The following is a 21696-nucleotide window of genomic DNA, read 5'->3' as shown; positions in this document are numbered from 1 at the left end:
TACAGTTTGATGGGTTTTAGTTAATTTTAATAACACCTATACAACCACCTTTACAATCCAGTCTTAGAAATCTTCCATTAGGATGGATTTTTAAAAGTTGGTTTCTGCTTACAATTAAAGAGGTTAATTTTTTAACTGAGAATTTTGATTAATCACATTTTTTTCTAATTCAGTTTTTAAAATTCTTATGTCTCCTTTTATTTAAGTAAATTATCTTGAAAAAATATACTGAGTTTTGGAGTAGGAATAGGTAAGTTCATGAAAGAGAGCCTATAATACACTGTGGTATAGTCATGCATTGCTAATGATAAGGATTGGCAATTTTGTTGTCCAAAATCATAGAGTGTGCTTACATAACCTAGATGGTACAGCCTACTACACACCTAAGCTGTATGGTATAGCCTGTTGCTCCTAGGCTACAAACTGTACAGCATGTGACTGTAGTGAGTACTATAGGCAATTGTAACACAATGGTAAGGATTTATTCCATATCTAAACCCAGAAAAGGTACAGTAAGAATACAGTATTATAATCTTATGGGACCAATGTGGTGTATGTGGTCTGTTGTTGACCAAAACGTCATTTTATGCAGCACATGACCATATGTAAAATCGCTTAGAAAACAATATGTTAAAACCACCAGAAAAAGAAAGGGCCATTTAGTAAATTGTAGTGGGGCACTTGGTTAAGCCTTTGGAAAATAGATAATGATAGAGCACTATCTATTTTTCTTCACTAAAATAAATTTTAGATAGATATCTAAGAAGAAAATATAAATTTACAAGAAAACAAAAAAAAATAGGCAAAAATGATTTCTAGATGTGAAAAGACTTTCTAATTATTTTTAAAATGGAATAAAATACAAAGGAATGTACTGTTGACTACATAAAAATGAAAAACGTAACGAAGTATAAGATGACAAGCTGGGAAAAATATTTGCAACAAACAGATATGAAAAGCAGAGGGTTAATGTGTAATGTGTAATATTCATATATGAACATATGTGAATATTCATATTGATAAAAAACAAAACCCACCAAAGTGTAACAGATGCACGTATAAGTAGGTAAATAAAAAGAAGAAACAGAAATCACTGGTAAGATGTATATATCAAACAACAGAGCTTTAAAGTGCGTGAAGCAAAAACTGACAGAATGAAAGAGTAAATAGACAAATCCACAGTTGTAGATTTCATTTCCTCTTTCTCAAGAATAGATAAAATTAAAAAGAAAGTCAGTAAGATTAGAAAAGCTGAGCACCACCACCAAACAACAGCATGTAATTGACATTTTTAGAGCACTTCATCCAACAACAGGAGAACAAAAATTCTTTTCAAGTACCCATTGAACATTCACCAAGATAGACCATATCTGTATCATAAAACAAAATTCAGCAACTTTAAGAGAATTGAAATCAGATGATAAAATGAAACTAGTAACTCATACAGCACACTTATAAGTAATCCAACGGTCAAGTCTCATGGAAAATAAAAAGTAATACATTGAACAGAATGAAAAAAGACCAAATCATAATTTGTGGCAGACAGCTAAAGCAGTACTGAAAAGGAAGTGTATAGCACTGAATGCTTATATATCAGAAATATATATATTCAAAATATATCAGGAATATATGTAGTAAATATATCAGAAGCACTGAATGCTTTATATCAGAAAAGAAGAAAGATCTCAAATCAATAATTTAAGTTCCCATCTCAAGAAAATAGAAAAATAAGAACAAAATAAGCATGGAGCAATAAGATCCTCTTAATGATAAGAGCAGAAATTAGTGAAATTGAAAACAAACAATAGAGAAGTCAATCAAAATGTAAAGGTTAATGAAGGAATATTACAAATAACTTCACACATAAATTTGGTAGCTCCGATGAAATAGACCAATTCTATTACCTAGAAACGCCTCAGGGTGTGGAGAAAAGCTGCAGGCTCAAATGATTTCATTGGTGAATTTTATACATTTAAAGAAGAAATAACACCATTTCTACACCATCTCTTCCAGGAAATAAAGGCAGGAACTTTTCCTATATCAGTTTTTGAGGCAATCATTATCCTGATACAAAAACCCCCCAAAAAACAAAAAACAAACAACTGAAGACCAATATTTTGCAGGAACTTAGATGTTAAAACCCTCAACAAAATATTACCAAACTCAATATAACCATGTGTAAAAAGAATTATGCACATGACTAAATGAGCTGCCTCAAACACTTGAAAATATATCAAGTATGAAGTATACAGGTCCACCACTTACTAGTTGTGTGACCTTAGATAAGTCACTTAATCTTTCTTTACCTTATGTTTCTCATCTGTAAAATGAGAATAATAAGTTCCTATCTCATCATGGTTGTGAAGATTAAATTATCTAATACATGTAAAGCATTTAGAATAGTAACTAGCACATAGTGAGCCCTCAGTGAACCTTAGCAGTTGTTATTACAAGCTCTTAATTGTGAATATTCTAAGTAGATACTGTACTCAGAATCTTGGGTTCTTTTGAAAATAAACTAACATGTTATCTTTGCCTAAAGTATTCCTTTTTTTTTTAGATCTAGTGAAAATACCTTGTAAGAACCAAAGAACTTCTAAATAATTAAGAATTTTAAAAAGAGAGAAATTTGGTAGAAAGCAAACATTATATTTCCTGAATTTAATTTTCTTCCAATCATTTCTTTCAAAACTTTCCTTGAAATAAGTCCTGAATATTTTTGTCAGTATGCAAATTTCAGAACAACTTATTTCATATTATTGAAAAATACTCATTTTAGGCTACTATATTTTGGGACTTTTCAAAAACTGTTACTAGTAATCACAATTTTCCTTTTCCCTTTATAGGTCACCATTTGCTGCTGTGACAGACTACTCAGTTACAAGAAATAATGTCATACAACTCTGCCTGGAGTTAACAACAATTGTGCAACAGGTATTAGCTGACAAACAAACTTTCCTTCTGTTAATTTATTAGCAACTTCATATTCCAACAATGGGAAGTATCCTATGTACCAAGAGTTTGCAAGATACTGGTTTAGAAGTTTCTCAAAGACAAATCATTCTAAAGAAATGAAATGTGTAATTATTTATTGGGAAACTATGCATATAGCTCAGTTAACTTACCAGAAGATATAAAAGGAACCTGACCTGTACACATACAAACAAATGTGTCTAATAGCTTTTAACAGTGATCTAATTACCTGATTTTCCACTTCGAATATTATCTAAGCCAGGGATCCCCACACCAGATGCCTTCAGGGTCCAGCAGCTAATATAAATGTTTGAATTAAGTCTGGTATAAGGCAAGGAGAAATGGAAGAGACTTGGGTGAATTGACTAGAACATATCCAAACATATCTTTTAGATATCTTTTAGAGGAAATGTAATTATAGGCATGATATATCAGTGGTTGTAAATTATCTCTTAAATAATCTGTTCTTTTTCTACTGTTATGTGATGATATCTCTTTTCAGTGGGCTCTTTCAGTGTGGTTTCTTGCTACCTGTAGTAGCAAGAAGAATAAGGATTAATAGGTAAAATAATGAAATAAAATAGTTAAGTGTTTATTTCTTTATGGGGAAGCTATGGGTGATTTTATTTAGACTCTACTTTTCTATATTTTCCAAATGAATTTTTATTTTCTAAAATGAATTTGAGTTATCAAAAAAACAAAAAAGAGTGTTAAGTACATTGAAGAAATACCTCTTTAAGTTTGCCAAAGGAACACAGCTTAGACAAATACTTAAATTTTACCTTAAAATAAATTACCTAGCTTACAAACAGTTAATGTTCATCTAATCATCTAATTCAGCCATTATATACATACTAATCACTGCATTTGATTGGAATTGTATGAAGTGTCTGAAGACAGGAATTAAACTTAAGCTGTCAGTAAAAGAGGCCAATTTGAATAAGCAAGGTGTAGACTTTAAAAAAAATCTAGGGCATGCATTTATTACCAGGCTTTCAAGAAATCTCATCTGAACAGTTATGATGATGGTTATGCTTTGAAATATGCTATGCTTCAAATTATTTTTCACTCAGCTTTAATTATTTTTATTCCCTTTGCAGCAAGATGAGATAATCAATATCTAAAAATAAACTGTCACAAATGGCTTTTTTCCCCTTTCTAACACAAAGTGGTGGTACTATGAAGTAAAAGGAAAGTGCTTCTTGATATTAACCACTTACATTTAAAATAATACTAAAATTAGAGGAGAAAGTTAATGTCAGTTTCTTTTGAAAACCTCCATTTGCAGGAATTTGTTTAATCTACTATATTTATTTTACTTATTCCCAGTTGTGATGGGTTTGGATCATTGTATTTGAAGCCTTTTAAAGAGATTTCTCCTCCCCTCCTCAACACTTTCGTCACATAAGATTGGTTATAACGACACTTTTGAAAAAAAAGAGAAACTGGTTTTAAAATCTTAAATAGAATTCTCACAAAGAACTGAAGCTTCATTTAGAACACTGTCAGCAACTGAATCAGAACAATGAGACAGGTACCCACACGCTACTTGTCAGCATTGAAATAATTGCCATGATGCCTTCCTTAATGGATATCAGCTTAACCTACAATTATTCTACTGTACCATTTTTATGTTCTCTACTTCAAACACAGAAATGGTGAATTAGATTGTCACTAGTTAAGAAATAAGCACAAAAGTGTTGGTTTGCAAGATGAAACTTTGTTGAAGTTTAAAATACATGGGTCATGGTGGTAATCTTGGAGGATTTGAGACTCAGCCCTGTTGTTTCATGATGATTCCACATTGGACAAACCGTGTCATTGCTTTCACCCTCTGTAAACAGAAGTAATCACATCTACCTCAAAGTTTTTGTAAGAATCAAATGAGATTTATTTTAAAATAGTTAAGACTTGGAATCAACCTAAATGCCCATCAATAGTAGACTAGATAAAGAAAATGTATATATACACCATGGAATACTGTGCAGCCCTAAAAAAGAATGAGATCATGTCCTTTGCAGCAACACGGATGGAGCTGGAGGTCATTATCCTAAGCAAACTTAACACAGGAACAGAAAACCAAATACCATTATCTTCTCACTTGTAAGTGGGAACTAAACATTGAGTACACATGGACACAAGGGAACAACAGGTACTGGGGCCTACTCGAGGGTGGAGGGTGGGAGGAGGGTGAGGATTGAAAAACTACCTTTCGGGTACTATGCTCATTACGTAGGTGATGAAATCTGTACAGCAAACCCCATGATACCCAATTTACTTATATAACAGACCTGCACATGTACCCCTGAACCTAAAATGAAAGTTAAAAAAGTAAAATAAAAATAGCTGATGAATGTAAAGTGAAAAACAAAGATGAAAGTAATATTATTTACAAAAATGGGTAAGGAATAAAGAGACTTGATAAAAGGAAGTAAAACAGGAACTTTGTTTTGAAAAATAAATGTCAGAGATTTTTTTCTCCTTTTGGTGTTAGTTTTCATGAGCTGCATTTACGGTGAAATCTGAATTGGGTGCTGAGGGAAAAATTCAAACATGTTGAAGAACATTTTAAATCAGATTTTGAAATGTTAAATACAGAGTGAAAAATTCCTCTTAATACTCAAATTTTGACAATATGCTTTTTACCTGAACTGGTCCTCTCTAAACTGTATTTATTAAAAATCTTTTTCTGCTTGCTTATGGGTCTGTTCATTTCTAACCTTCTTAGATCCATTTTCCATGTTATTGGTTATCACTGGTTGTCTGAATAGTGTTAAAAACATTTTACAGAAAACTATAAGGAAGAATATTTACAATAATCCAATCTGAATTATGCAGAAACAATTAGTGCTGTTGCTTTGGTCTTTCCTGTAATAAATGCCTTTACTTAAGTTGTTATTCTGACTTTCTGTCAGTTCTTTTGTTTTACTTTGTTCCATATTTACCTGTCAGTTGTATTTTATTTTCTAAACCTTTATTCAATTAAATGGAAAAATATTCTTTGAAGATCAATATTAAAAATGTTTATTTTTGATGGACAGCCTCCTTTAAATTATGTGTATATGCTTTCTATTCACTTGTGTTACCTTTATAATATTTTAAATACAGAAAATAAAAGTAAACAATTTATGAAACATCCTCTAAATCTGCATCTTAAAATAAAGATATAAATGAGCATATTGAGTATATAGCCCTTTTTAAATATATTCCTGCTCAAATGTAATTTAACCATTTTATCTATTTTATCTTAACCAAGTTGTTAATTGCTCAAGGTAAATACTTGAGAAAATAAGAGTTTTTAGGACTTATTGATCTGGGATTTGTGTTTTAAATGCGTAGAACACAAATTTGTAAATACTATTTAGAAAGATTACAAAATTTTGTTGAAATGAATAGCCCAGAAGTAACCTTTAGTTTCATTAAGGATTTATTCAAGGAAATTTAGCTTGCAGTTTTATTGATTATATATATTATATTTTACTTAATTACATTCATGTATATGAATAGTACTTCATTTACCTTCTTAGTTGACATTTCATATAATTAACTTTCATAATTTATGACAAAACAGTGTAGTGGGCTTTGACATGAAGTAGATCCAAGTTCATCATCCTGGCTTTGCTTTTCAACAAACAGTATAAACTTGGACGAATTACTTCATATCTCTGATATTGTTTTTCTTTTTCTGTAAAAGTGGATCCCTGCCATTTTTAGATTATTGTTGAACTGTTGTGAATATTTGAAAGTGATTTAGCCCACCATCTGGCATATAGTGGGAGCTTAATAAATGGCCACTCAAGTTATTTTGTGTAACAAAGGAGCCTTTGGAAATGGTAAACTCAGCTAGTTTCTTGCTCCACAGAAGATTTCAAGGAGTGATGCTCTGCTTACTTTTGGTATTGAGTGGCAATGAAGAAAGATCTCATTTCTAAAATGAGTGATTTTTTTTAAAAAAAAGGATTTTGGTATAATTCAGAATGTTCTTTAGATTTTAATGCAAATTCATTACTGTGCTTCATTTTCTGCAAGATATGTTTAAACATTCATGTTCAAATGTAATGCAGAAATTAATTTTGATTACCCGGGGATATATCATCTCTATTCACACATTCAAGTTCAAGTAGTAAATACACGTAAAGGTGTAAAATGGGGATATAAATTATGCTGGAGTAGGCAAGGTATATATTCTATTGTTAATATGGTAAGTGTTGAAAGCATATGAAAAGCCTGTCCAGGATGGTCTTACAGATGTTTAAAACACAACTTTAAATACTATTTTTACTATGTACTCAGAGTTAGTGTTTAAACCTTCCTGAATCAGACATTCTAGGTGACCTGAAAATTTTACTGGGGCTCTTGAGATTGAAACTGGGACATTTCAGACCAAAAAACAGGACAAGCTTTATATGCATTTTTAAAACAATGTGGATTATATTAGCATACACAATGAAGGCAATATAAAAGGTGATTCTATTTTTTCACTTTTTTCTTTTAAGTTGACACATAATTGTATATATTTATGGAGTACAGAGTCATATTTCAGTACATGTATACAATCTGTAATGATCAAATCAGGGTAGTTAGCTTATCCATCATCTCAAATATTTATCACTTCTTTAGGGTAGGAACATTCAAAATCCTCTTTTCCAGCTTTTTGAAAATATACAATAAATTATTGGTAACTATATTCATTCTACAGTGCTATATTTGTTCCTCCCATCTAGCTGTAATTTTGTATCTATTAACTTATCTCTCCCTATCCCCTCCTCTCTCTTACCCTTCCCAAGGTCTAATAATCACGATCTACTCTCTACTTCTATGAGCTCAATTTTTTTAGCTTTTGCATATGACTGAAAACATGTAATATTTATCTTTCTGTGCCTGACTTATTTCTCTTAACATAATGTCCTTTAGACTCATCCATGTTGCTGTGAATTATAGGATTTAATTCTTTTTATGGCTGAATAGTATTCCATTGCATATATATACCAGATTTTCTTCATCCATTCATCTGTTGATTAACATTTAGGTGGATTCCTTATATTGGGCTGTTGTGAATAGTGCTGTAATAAACATAGAGATGCTGATATCTCTTGGACATACCGATTTCCTTTCCATTGGATAAATACCTAGTAGTGGGATTGCTGGATCATATGATTTACATTCCTACCAACAGTATTTTTTTTGTTTCCTTTCTGTTTAAACAAATAATACTTTTAATTGAGTACAATTATACTTTATCCTTTAATTTTTCTTCAGCATTTTACTTTAATTATAAAGAAGCAACATCTTTTCAAATTTTCCGCATAATGCTAATATAGTAAGTTAGAAGTTAGATATAAAACTATCAGAGATAATACCCAGATAACTTGAAGACTTTTTTTCTGAAAAAAAATGTAAAACTAAAAATATATAGTTTTCAAAGCTGAAGGTATGTTATATGTGTGCACCTGTATCTTTTCAAAGGTGTATGTATGAGAATATTATCAAAATAGATACAAATACACATACAAGAAATTCTCATTCATGATGTTAAATACACCTAATTATTGGCAGCTGCATATTTCTGAAGGCTCAGAATGAAGAGATAAGAGTGATTAAATCATTGCGCACTAATACTTAGCAAAGGACTCTTTAGAAGAGTGGGGCATAATAATTTACTATTCTTGCAGGTTTCTGATACTGGCCTGGCTTGTGAGCAAAAGCTTAAAGACTTACTGTGTATCATATTAATGTGGATGCTGAAATAGATTGTTTTCATAGGTTTATTCTTTTATAAACCAAGACTATGTTGCATATTATCAGAGTCACTCTGCCAAAGCACTTTAAAAGATACTATCACCATCAATAATATCAGAAGGAGAATAGATGAGGGTGTACTAAACTCATCAATTCCTTTTAGATAGCAAATGGTAGATTCTATTTCTCAGATATCTTCTTTCTTCACTGTATTACATTTTGAAATTTATGAAACTTACATGCAAAAGAATGCATATATGTATGTTATGAAGAATAATAATAAATACTCATGAATCTGCCCTGTAATTTAATAACTACAGCATTACCAATATTGTTTCAGTTACTTTTGAGCTCCTCCCCCATTTCATCAGCTTGCCTCCTCAAGGTGTTTACCATTTTATTTTTTCTTAAAATAGTTTCATATACTTCTCTAAATGTATCATTTAATTATGCTTGTCTTTGAGCTTGTAACAGTGCTGTCACTCTGTTTCCTACTTTTTTAATTGATGTATTTCTGAATTCATGTATGTTTTCTTCTGTAGCTGTAGTTCATTCATTTTCACTGCATATAATATTGAATTCTGTGCATTATGTTTATACCCCAATGTGATTATCCATTCTTCTGATCATGGACATTTGGGTATATATCTACATTTAAGTATATACCTAGGAGTGTAATTACCAGATTATACAGTTTGCACATGCTCATCTTTACAGGTGTGAATATCATGTTCTCAAAATTTTATTGCTTATTATGTCTTATACTTTCATTATCTTTCTACTCTCTGAATTACTGTATTTGAGTCCTATTATGCAGTTCACCTTTGAAGAGGCTTTTATAGTTTTCTCACAAAGACCCTAAGAAGTGGTAACTTTTACCCTTATTCCTATATTACATATAGGGATACAGATGTAGAAAGGTGGGTTAGGCTATTTTTTGACCCTCATGAGTGATAAAATAAACTTCAGAGGAGAGTCCCTGATGTACTACCATTTGTGATGTACTGTGACTATTCTTTTTAAAGAACCAAGCCAACAGTAATAGTTCATTTAAGAAAAGATTTGCTGTGACAGACTTGGAAGCAGGAGTAGGCCCCATGCACTTCTGTGTCTCCAGTGCCTGGCAAATAAATGTTTGTTGAAAGAACGATATAATTATTTTTCCCTTAAAAGTTCACCAAAAATGATTACAGAAATTTAGAAACTTTAGGAGTCTAGAATCAAGTATAAAGAGCTGTTTCAAAGCACTGATGCCTGAACCCCATCTAGGACCCATTAAATTAGACTCTTTGTGGTGGGGTTTGGCATCAGTATTTTTGAAGTGATGCCTCAGGTGGTTCAAATATGAAGCCAAAGTTAATAACAATTGTGCTGTACTCATACTTTAGAAGGAGACAAATATGAGGTGGGAAAAAATGCATGTAATTAAGAACAGTGTTTCCCAAAGGAAACACTGGACCATGTTTCCACGGACCATGATTCATCTGAGGAGACGTACTAAAAATGCAGATTCTTTAGACTTTACCACCAGCTGAATGATTGAGAAGTATGGATCAGGAGGTTCATTTATTTATAGGTGATAACAGCCCAGAGCCTATACTTTTATAAAGGAGTCTGGTTAGTTTTCAATTTATAACTGTAGTTACTAGTGGATTATAGTCCCTCTGTAGTAAATACATATCCAAAAGGATTAGGCTTGTTCTTTGAAACATCAAATATAAGTTATTAATTAAAAAGTGGTTATTGCACACTTGTAATAAGAAAGGGAGAACCAGTGCTAGAAACTGGTGTGGTGGTAGTAGACAGGGGAAGGCACTAAGGTTAGTAAAACAAGAAGCAATAATAATCATTAGTAACATTGTAAGCATTTATTATATCATATTTTACCTTACATGAATTACATGACATAGATTTTCATACCTACATAAGATGAAAGCAGCAAACCAAATAGATTATAGTTACTATTAGATTGGTGCAAAAGTAATCGCAGTTTTCGCCATTACTTTTAATGTTTATTATGTCTTGTACTTTCATTATCTTCCTATGCTCTGAATTACCGCTTTTGTCATGTGTCATAATATTAATATTACTTTTAATGGCAAAAAACACAATTACTTTTGCACCAACCTAATAGTTATAAGCACTGATTTATTAAGGTATTTCACTTCTGCTGAATAAGTAGTTTTTAACATCCCAGTCTGCTTAGGTTGGGTCAGAATGACCACCAACATCAGATAGTTAATTCAAATAAAATTAGGCCCTAACACAAGTAATAATGGATTGAAATAGTAAATGACAGCGGCAGGTTGAAGAACTGGTCAGAATCAAGTAATTAGGACAAGTGAGTACAAATCAAACTTATAAAATGAGTCAAAATTTATCTGTTAAAACCAGATTGGGCCAGGAGCGATGGCTCATGCCTGTAATCCCAGCACTTTGGGAGGCCAGAGCGGGCAGATCACCTGAGGTCAGGAGTCAAGATCAGCCTGGCCAACAAGGTTTAGTGAAACCTTGTCTCTACTAAAAATACGAAAATTAGCCAGGCATGGTGGTGCATGCCTGTAATCCCAACTACTCGGTAGGCTGAGGCAGGAGAGTCACTTGAACCCAGGAGGCGGAGGTTGGAGTGAGCTGAGATCACACCACTGCACTCCAGCCTGGGCAACAGAATGAGACTCTATCTCCAAAAAAAAAAAACACAGATTGGAAAAGACTAGATTTGCAAGAAGGTAGCAGAATGTGACCTGAGGTTGATTGTGGGTAACAATATGTGAGGCTTGACATAGCACCGCTAAAAAATAACTCTCATATCCCATGAAATGAAGATATACAGCCTGGAAAATTAATGAAATGGTTATTGCATTAAAATCTGCCTTGGTTAGGTCTTCATATGCACGTCTGTCTTATGTTTCCCTTCTATTGGTGCAGAGTTGTATCAGTCAAGGTAAACTAGATTATGCTGCAGTGACAAACAACCTGAAAATATTAGTGGCTTTCAATAATGCTCATATCGAATGCCCATGCTCCATGTGCATCCTGGGTTGCTATAACTTTACTCTATATCCTATTCACTTCAAAGCCCAGGCTGATGGAGTAGTCTCTTCTAGAACATTGCTGGTCATCATGGCAGAGGAAAGAGAACATGGTGAACCATGCACTGGCTCTTAAAGCTTCTGCATGAAAATGAGACCTAACACATCTACTTAGAATTCATTGGTCAAAACAAGTCACATAGCCATGACTGACTTCAGTGGCTCAAGAAAGTTTACTTTTCCCTTTACAAAATGGCAGTATATGTTTGGAAATCATAATACAGTCTGCCACAACAATCAATCTATGAAGAATTCCGGTATAGCATTATACTAGAATTTTGAGGACAACAGTATTTTTATTTGAATGTAACCCCTCTCTCCTCAATATTGAAGTGTGTTTGTAGTGTGTGTGTATGTGTGTCACAGAGAGAAAGAGGATAAGTCAGTATTTTAAGTAGAATCTGCTGGAATATGACTAGTAGGTTTGGGTGGGGGCAATAAATGACCTGTTGGGTTTTGTCCAAGCACAAAATTCTGGTTAATAATCACTCACTACTCAGCATTAGTACTAGGAAACTTAAATGGATATGGATTCTATGGCATATCTCTTTTCAAGGTGTACCAAATTAAGCCTAGATTTAAGATAGGACTATTACTTGGACAATTTAGTGTTTATTAGGGTTTTTATATCTTGTCATCATCAATGATCTGAAACTATTTTTTGCATACCTGGATATAACTGGTGCTTTTTCAAATACTGCACACAATTACTGAAAAGAAATGATTCCCTTTTTTTTTTTTACAAGAAAATGCAATCAAAATAGATAAAAGAGACAAACGTATAGGGCCTGAGGAATTTGTTAAACTAATACTAGAAATTAAATACCATACCATCCCTATTTTCTGACAGCCAAGTGAATAATCTTGAATTAAAGAATTAATGTTTATATTTTTATTTGTGATAGTATTTGATTTTAGCTTTGCTTTGCACGCTATGTTTGAGTTTGTTACAAGGGAAAAAATGCCTCCCATTGCTTAGACCCTATAGAGTTTCCTTTCCTTGTGATATAGTAGGTGGTCATTATCATAAGCAACTTGAATATCTGGAAGCTAGAGAGACTTTCTATTACAAGGAAATGTTAGCCTCATTCTATGACTATAAAGTTCTTGATATCTTTTCTATAATACAAATCTTGCAGTAAAAGCTCAACTATTTTTGTTAAATATATCTTCTGAGAGCATGCAGATTAAAGTTTGAAACCAAACTCACATGTAAAATGTTTTAAAAACTGTGAAACTCAGTCAGTTTTTGTTTAAAATAGAAGTGTGAAGAAATTAAGTGTACCGTACTTTGCAATTAGAAATTTTATTTTCAACAACATGGCTTTATGAGTTGCATTTTAATACCTCATATGTAAAAGAAATGTGTAATGTTTATTGTGGAAAGTGAAATTAGAGAATCAATGCAATAAAATGTTGATAACAGATAAATTAAGATTATATTTATAGAGTGTACAGAGAACCTTGAGAAAGTAAAGAGACAAGTTGAATATAGGATTCCTTCTTTGAAAATATTAACAATATAATGGGAAAGACTAAAACTAGCAAATAAATAACTGATGAAAACATAAAATATGTAAAGCTAGTAGAGTTATCTGGTAGACTATTCAAAACCATTTAGGCCTTGTGGCAAGACATGCAAAATAAACAAACTTAGTTCATAATGGGAATTAACTCACTGCCTCTTCCAGCTGTCAAAACACAGCTATTAAAGTTACAAGACAGCTATTAAAGTTACAGGGATTACATTCTCAATCTAATGAATGAATGAATGAATTTATTTATTTTCCCCAAGATGGAGTTTCACTCTGTCACCCAGGCTGGAGTGCAGTGGCGTGATCTCGGCTCAGTGCAGCCTTCACCTCCCAGGTTCAAGCAATTCTCCTGCCTCAGCCTCCCAAGTAGCTGGGATTACAGGGGTGTGTCACCATGCCTAGCTAATTATTTTTGTATTTTTAGTAGAGAGGGCGTTTCACCATGTTGACCAGGCTGATCTCGAACTCCTGACCTCATGATCTGCCTGCCTAGGCCTCCCAAAGTACTGGGATTACAGGCGTGAGCCACCGTGCCTGGCCCACTCTAAATGAATTTTCTAATCGTTGATAACCTTGAGATTTTTATTTCAGTCTTGAAATTTTGATTTTTTTGATTTGTTAAAGACCCATATGAATGCTGAATAAACAATTAGCCTTTCTTTTGCCTATACCCTCACGTCTCTATATGCTAAAAAATTATTTTACGCACTCATTCAATTATTGGAGCATTACTTTTTCATTGTGAAGTGCAAGACTAGAGTAGTTGGAGCTAACTTTAGATGACCTTGTGTGAGAGAACTGGAATATAATTTTGTAGAGGAATATTATGCAAGATGTGGAAGAATTGGCCATGTTCACTGACAGAAGAACAAAGTAGTTCTCAGCCATTTTATGAGCATGATTATTTTATTTTATTTTACAGATCCCATGTGTTAAAAAAACGTAAGGCTTTTGAACTACATTTCTGTAATAATAATAATTTCCCTAATTTTTAATTAATGATGTGTAACCACTAGTCAACAAGAGACAACCAATGTTACCAAAGTCAGTTTGTGCAATATATGGTTTCTGTTGCCCTTTTTGAATTACCCATAGTGGTTCTCAGGCCACACTCCTCCAGAGCTATTTCTATATACTGTCCTGGAAAATGTGAGTAATAATATCTTCCTCTTTTATTTTATAATTTGGAAAAAATTAAATGACAGAAAGAAATGGAGAATAATGTAACAAGCACACATGGACCAACACTTCAAATTGATAAATATTAAGATTTGGTCATATTTGCATCAGAACTTTTTTATAAAGTTGTTTGTATTTCTGCTCAGGCCCCTTCCTCAGAGGCATGCTTGAGCATTGGCATGTATCCTTTTAGTTGATATTTATATACTTTGCTATACATATATGCAGAAACAATATATTTTACTTCTCAATTTTAGTCAACAATGAAACGTCATGAAGTTTAAACAGAAGGATGTGGGATTATGATAGGATAATTAAAGTGGTTCAGAAGTTTGATATAGTAGTCATATCAGACCCTGCTTGAAACTCCTTGATGGCTTGCTTATTAGCCTCAGGATAAAACTCATATTCTTTAACTGACTTTCAAGGCAACACATTATTAGATTTCCAAAGTTTTCCGTCTTCCATTCATCTCTCAGTGTTTCTCTTTCATATCTCAAGCCCTTGTTGCTCTGCATGCCTCAGCCATAGAGCCTTTTAAGTTTTTAAAATTTTTCAGTCTCTAAAGCTATATTAGTCCGTTCTCACATAGCTTTAAAGAGCTACCTGACACTGGGTAATTTATAAAGAAAAGAGGTTTAATTGACTCAAAGTTCTGCAGGCTGTATAGTAAGCATGGCTGGGAGGCCTCAGGAAACTTACAATCATGGCAGAAAGTGAAAGGGAAGCAGGCACATCTTACTTTTCCAGAGAAGGACAAAGACAGAGCAAGAGGAGGTACTACATACATTTCAGCAACCAGATCTCATGAGAAATCATTCACTATCACAAGAACAGCAAGGGGGAAATCCACCTCCATGATTTAATCACATTCCACCAGGCGCCTCCTCCAACATTGGGGATCACATTGGGTGGTGACACAAGTCCAAACTATATCCAAAGCCTTTCCACATATTTATTTTGCCCAATAGAATTCTTCCAACTTCAGTTCCTCTCATCCTTCCAACCTCAATTTACACATCACTTCCTCTGGGAAGTTACCTCTGATCCTTCCAAAATATGACAGCAGAGCCTAATTAAGACATTTTAGAAGTCTCAAATACTAAAAGTCATATAAGATATATGACTGTTGCCCTACCACCGTATTATTCACAATAAACACAAGATTAAGTGCAATTAAGTCTGAAATTTTGGTTTCCTAGTAGTGACTATTTTGATGATTTTATTCTTTGAGGTATTGAGTATCATGTTTATTTCACAAAATCGAGTTTCTTGTTTGCTTGGTGAGTAGTTTAGCACTGCACAGCAGTCTGTTCTTAACCCATTATGGCATTATGGTGCTTATTAAATAATCTTATTATTTTTCTGCACGTTTTAGTAGACTGTAAACAATTTGATGGTAGGAATTATGTATTGTTCAACATCCTATCCCCAGAACAAAGACAATGCCTGGAACATGGATATTGATCAATAAATATTTGTTAAATGAAAAAATCAATGTTAACCTAGTTTCTCATGGCATAAAATTACTTATTCAAAAGCCTTGCCCTCTCTGAGTTTATACTTAGAGATGAGCAATTCCGACCCAAAAGGACATAAAGATCAAGTTATTCCTGTGTGTTGCACTCACTGTATAACAGAGTGGATCTTCAGATGAGGGAAAACATGAATATAAACTATGTCTAAGGGTACATCTGTTTGTATAATATTTTACAGTTTATGAAGTATTTTCAAATATACCATCTCATTTGGTCCTTATAATACACTTGGGAGGCAGATATTTTTGTCTAAATTTCAGATCTAAGGCAACAGGCTGGGATAGGTTAATGAACTGCAAAGTTATGTGGCAGTAAGGCAGGACTAGAACTGAAGTCCACATCTTTTGACTCTAAATAACCTCTCTATATGGAAACCTGTGGATCAATTTATCTGTGGCTGTAGAGCAATATAGTTATTTCTGTCACTAAAAATTCCTAACCTGAATGCTTGTTCATGATGATCAAAGTAAAGCAATAGTGCAATTAGAATATATCTTTCAACTGACTGGTAAGTCAATGGATTTTATATTTCCAAAGAAAAAAAGTAACCTTAGGATTTTTCTCTCTTACATATCTTCTGGAACCTTTACAAACCTGACGGTGTCTATATGCTCATTCTTACTACTTTCTGACTTTTTGGCATCAATAATGTTCTAGGTTTTTATAGTGAGATAAAAGTGTTAAAGTATTGAATTTGAGTCTCAGAAAACATGAAAATCCGACTATTTTTAATTTATTAATGATTAAGCCAACAAAATTATATTAATGATTTTATGTGACATTTTTGCATAAAGCTTCTACAGAGTCTTCTTTCTACAGTTTCAGTATATAACCAGTAAGTCATTTTTATGTAAAGATGTTTGCTTTACCCAAGAGATTGTAAATGAAACTTTTGTACCCAAAGCTATTCTGTAATGAAGATTACCTTATGTAACAGATTGAATGAAAGCAAGTCAGAAATAAATCTTTGTAGAAAACCTTATTGGCAAAATTCTCCCTCATTCTTTTTTATTCCCCTTAAATCATATTGCCACCAGAGAGATTGATGTCAGTGGCATATTTGACTATAACACTCTTTGGCTTATATCCCTTCAGGGGTACCCCTTAATGTACAAGATAAATTTTAAGCTCTTTCAAAATGGTCGAGTGCCAGCCTATTTCATCAGCCTCATTTCACTTCTTCTTGCTTTACAATTCATATTCTAGTAAGAACAAACTATGTTTAGCTCCGTGCATACATCTGGTTCTCAGCCCTATGCCTTTTTAATCATGCTATTCCCCTTACCTTGGCTATTCCTCAGCCTTTATCTGGATAACTCCTGTTTATTCCTCCAGATTCTACTCATGCTTCTCCTTAAAATAAATGCCTTTCTCAGACTGCTTACCTAGGTGGTGGTCTTTGCTTCCTTAACACCCTCTACCCATTGTCTCTCTTTAGAACTACCAATTTATATTTTTTCAACTTTATTGAGGTATGATTGACACATTAAAATTGTACAGATTTAAGATATACAGCACGATGCTTTGATATATGTACATATTGTGAAATAATTACCACAAACAAGCTAATTAACATATTCATCACCTCACATAGTTACCTGTATATGTGTGTGTGTGTCTATGTGAGGTAAGAGCACTTGAAATGTACTCTCTTAGCAAATGTCAAGTATGCAATACATTATTATTGACTACTGTCACCATACTGTACATTAGGTCTCCAGAACTATTCATCTTATAACTGAAAGTTTGTGCCCTTTGACCATTGTCTCCTCCCACCCTGTCCGTTGTAACCACCATTCTACTTTCTGTTACTATGAGTTTGACTTCGTTTTTTAGATTTCTTATATAAATGAGATCATGCAGTATTTGTCTTTCTGTGTCTGGCTTATTTCATTTAGTATGATGTCCTCTTGGTTCATCCATGTTGTTGTAAGTGGAGAATATCCTTCTTTTTAAAGGATGATTAATATTCCATTGTGTGTGTGTGTGTGTGTATCACATTTTCTGTATCCATTCGTCTTACGTAGTACACTTAGATTGTTCATGTATCTTGGCTACTGTGAGTAATGCTGCAATTGGAAAGCAGATATCTTTTCAAGATAGTGATTTTATTTCCTTTGGATGTATACTCAGAAGTGGAATTGCTAGATAATATAGTCGTTCTATTTTTAACGTTTTTGAGAAACCTCCATACTGTTTTCCATAGTGAGTGTACCAATTTACATTTCCACCAACAGCAGACAAGAATTCTCTTCTCTACATTTTTTATGGGAACATTTTATTATTATTATTATTATTATTATTATTATTATTATTATACTTTAAGTTCTAGGGTACATGTGCACAACGTGCAGGTTTGTTACATATATATACATGTGCCATGTTGATGTGCTGCACCCGTTAACTCATCATTTACATTAGGTATATCTCCTAATGCTATCCCTCCCGCCTCTCTCCTCCCCACAATAGGTCCGGGGTATGATGTTCCCCTCCCTGTGTCCAAGTGATCTCATTGTTCAATTCCCACCTATGAGTGAGAACATGCAGTGTTTGATTTTCTGTTCTTGCAATAGTTTGCTGAGAATGATGGTTTCTCTACATTTTTGCCAATACTTCTTATCTTTTGACATTTTGATGATAGCCATTCTAACAGGAGTGAGATGATATCTCATTGTGGTTTTGATTTGCATTTTTCTGATGATTAGCAATTGTGAACATTTTTTCATATACCTATTGGTCATTTGTATGTTGTCTTTCAGAAAACATCTAGTCAGGTCCTTTGCCCAGTTTTTAATCAGGTTATTTGTTTCTATTTTTGCTGTTGAGTTGTGTGGGTTCCTTACATATTTTGGATACTAACCCCTTATTGGATATATGATTTGCAAATATTTTCTCCCATTCTGTAGGTTGCCTTTTCATTTTGTTGATTCTTTCTTTTGCTGTGCAGAAACTTTTTGGGTTGATGTAGTCCCACTTGTTTATTTTTGCTTTTGTTTCCTGTGACTACCAATTTATATTGTACTATATACACATTTATGTGATTTTTGTTTCCTGCTACCCTTTGAGCTCTTTGCATCTTCTTCCCTTGGGAATTTTATTTTGGTATTTTTCTATCCTTGTATCTTTTGGATGGTCTGTGCATATTTTTCTCTAGACCACTAAGTAAAATAACATATAACTTGGCATAATATATTGGTAAGAAGTCAATAATCAATAAACGCCATGCCAAGAATAGAACATTTCGCTACTCTTTTGTGGTTAGGCAAGATGCATTGATGTTTTTTGTTAAACATCATTGTATGATACATCATGATACTGATTAATGTATTATAGCGATTCAAGCATATAACGCATTTCAAAGGTAATGATAATCTGTAAATGTGTGCAGACACAAGTATATCAGTGTATGTGGTAGGTGGAAAATTACTACAGTTGTGGGTGTGGAGACACATCAAGTACAGAATTATGGAATCAGAGCCTTGTTCACTTGGAAGGGAACTTAGGAGTCATCTTATTTCAGCTGCTTTTGAAATTTGTGTGTGGATCATGATAACAGCTAACATTTACATGTTTTGTAATTTACAAAACATTTCCATATCACTTGATGTTCATAGGCAGTTCAACAGAGTTGTTATTGTTATGATGCTCATGGCAACTCTACAAAGAGAATTGGTTTTATTGTACTGTGCTGCTATTGTAGATTTCATAATAGACTGGAATCTGCTGTTTGCTGAAGGAATAATAAGGGATGCATCTTGTTAATACAGCTGAATCCCTTCATGTTTTTTTCCAGATGTGGCCTTTACTGTTATTTGTTTGGAATTTTTGTTAAATGGCTTCCTGTTTTGTAACCGTTGGGTGGACTGTAGTATATTTCTCTAGACCTGCACTACATCTAACACCACAGTAACCAATAGCTGCATTTGGATATTGGAATGTAAATTTAAATCAATTAAAATTAAGTAAATTCAGTTCTTCATTTGCGTGAGCCACATTTCAAGTGCTCAGTAGCCATGTGTCAAATTGAACAGAATAGACAAAGAACATTTTTGTTATCTCAGAAAGTTTTACTGGACAGTGCTGTTCTGGACCATTGCTATACGTATGCATCTTGATGAAGTTGTCATCTGTCAGTACTTAAGTTGGGATGCTGTAAGGCAGAAATCTGTAAAAGTAATCAGACTGACAATAAGTGGTAAATGGATGAGGATTGTTCTAGCTTGTTACTAAAAATGGAATAGTCCCTCTCCCCTGTGGAAAAGTTGTTAGAAACTTTTTTTAATGTAAAAGGCTATAAAATGACTTAAAACTGGTGAAAAACTGAAGTTTTGCTTTCTTTTTTAACTTTTAAGCTCGGGGTACAAGTTCAGGTTTGTCACATAGTGTATGTGTCATGGGGGTTTGTTGTACAGATTATTTCATCACCCAGATATTAAGCTTAGTACCCATCAGTTATTTTTTCTTCTCCTCTCCCTCTTCCCACCCTCCACCCTCCAATAGGCCCCAGTTTCTGTTGTTCCCCTCTATGTGTCCATGTGTTCTCATCATTTAGCTCCCACTTAAAGTAAAAACATGTGGTATTTGGTTTTCTGTTCCTGTGTTAGTTTTCTTTTAACAAAATAAAATTTGCTTTTGTTGTTCTCCAGCTCATTAATTGTGGCCAATACTATATCACAGTATATTTTTCCTCTGAGGAATAGGCAGCTCATCTCAACATTTTCTTTTTTTCTTCTTTTTTTTTTTTTTTTTTTTTGAGATGGAATTTTGCTCTTGTCCACCAGGCTGGAGTGCAATGTCATGATCTCAGCTCACTGCAACGCCTGCCTCCTGGGTTCAAGCGATTCTCCTGCCTCAGCCTCCCAAGTAGCTGGGATTACAGGTGTACACCACCACACCCGGCTAGTTTTTGTATTTTTAGTAGAGATGGGGTTTCACCATGTTGGCCAAGCTGGTCTTGAACTTCTGACCTCAAGTGATTCACCCACCTCGGCCTCCCAGAGTGCTGGGATTACAGGCATGAGCCAACACGCCCGACTATCCTTAAGCTTCACCAGATTTGTGCCTCCTTGCCCCTGATTGATAAATTTGCCACATTTATTATACTGTTTTAAGAAGATGGAAAGTATTCTTGATTCATTTGTTTTTATATGAATATATTCTTGATTCATTTGTTTTTCCCTTTGGTATCACACTTCAGTCAGCTATTCTCCTTTCTTCAAATTTCTCATGTCAACTCCTCTAATGATACGTTCTGCTTGGTGTGTATATAATACTAGATCTTCCATCTCCTGATACAGTCTCCCAACAAAAATGACAAGAGTCATGTTATATAGAGCATACTTATATACTCTTTGCATTTAAAGTCTTTACATCAGCTGAGTTATATAAATGTGCTTCTCTGGATTTTTGTAAATTAACCATATCACGATAAATGCTAAACTGCCTATCTTCTTTTTTTCATCACTTTGACCCTGCTTCTCAAAAAACTGTGCTTATGGTTCCTTTCCTACCTTGAAACATTTCTTAGAACAGTTTATATTAGTACTGTTACTTGTACGTCTAAACTCCTCACATTGTCTTTTTCAACTACTCCATCTCCATTATTAAATTAAAACTGATTTTTAAAGCTTCTTGCTGTCA

General features: G+C 33.5%; 1 protein-coding gene across 4 annotated transcripts in view; it reads left to right on the top strand.

Moving 5' to 3' along the window:
* CNKSR2 (connector enhancer of kinase suppressor of Ras 2) overlaps window positions 1–21696 on the top strand; it is a 292795-nt gene that overhangs the window by 69148 nt on the left and 201951 nt on the right. For all 4 annotated transcript variants that reach the window (XM_011963747.1, XM_011963746.1, XM_011963749.1 and 1 more), the window contains exon 4: window positions 2847–2934. In XM_011963747.1, coding sequence (XP_011819137.1) covers window positions 2847–2934 — 88 coding nt within the window. The remainder of the gene's footprint in view (window positions 1–2846; window positions 2935–21696) is intronic.

The sequence above is a fragment of the Colobus angolensis genome, unplaced genomic scaffold (genome assembly GCF_000951035.1).
Source record: "Colobus angolensis palliatus isolate OR3802 unplaced genomic scaffold, Cang.pa_1.0 Scaffold622, whole genome shotgun sequence".
Lineage (NCBI taxonomy): Eukaryota > Metazoa > Chordata > Mammalia > Primates > Cercopithecidae > Colobus > Colobus angolensis.
This window is presented reverse-complemented; position numbering and strand designations above follow the sequence as displayed.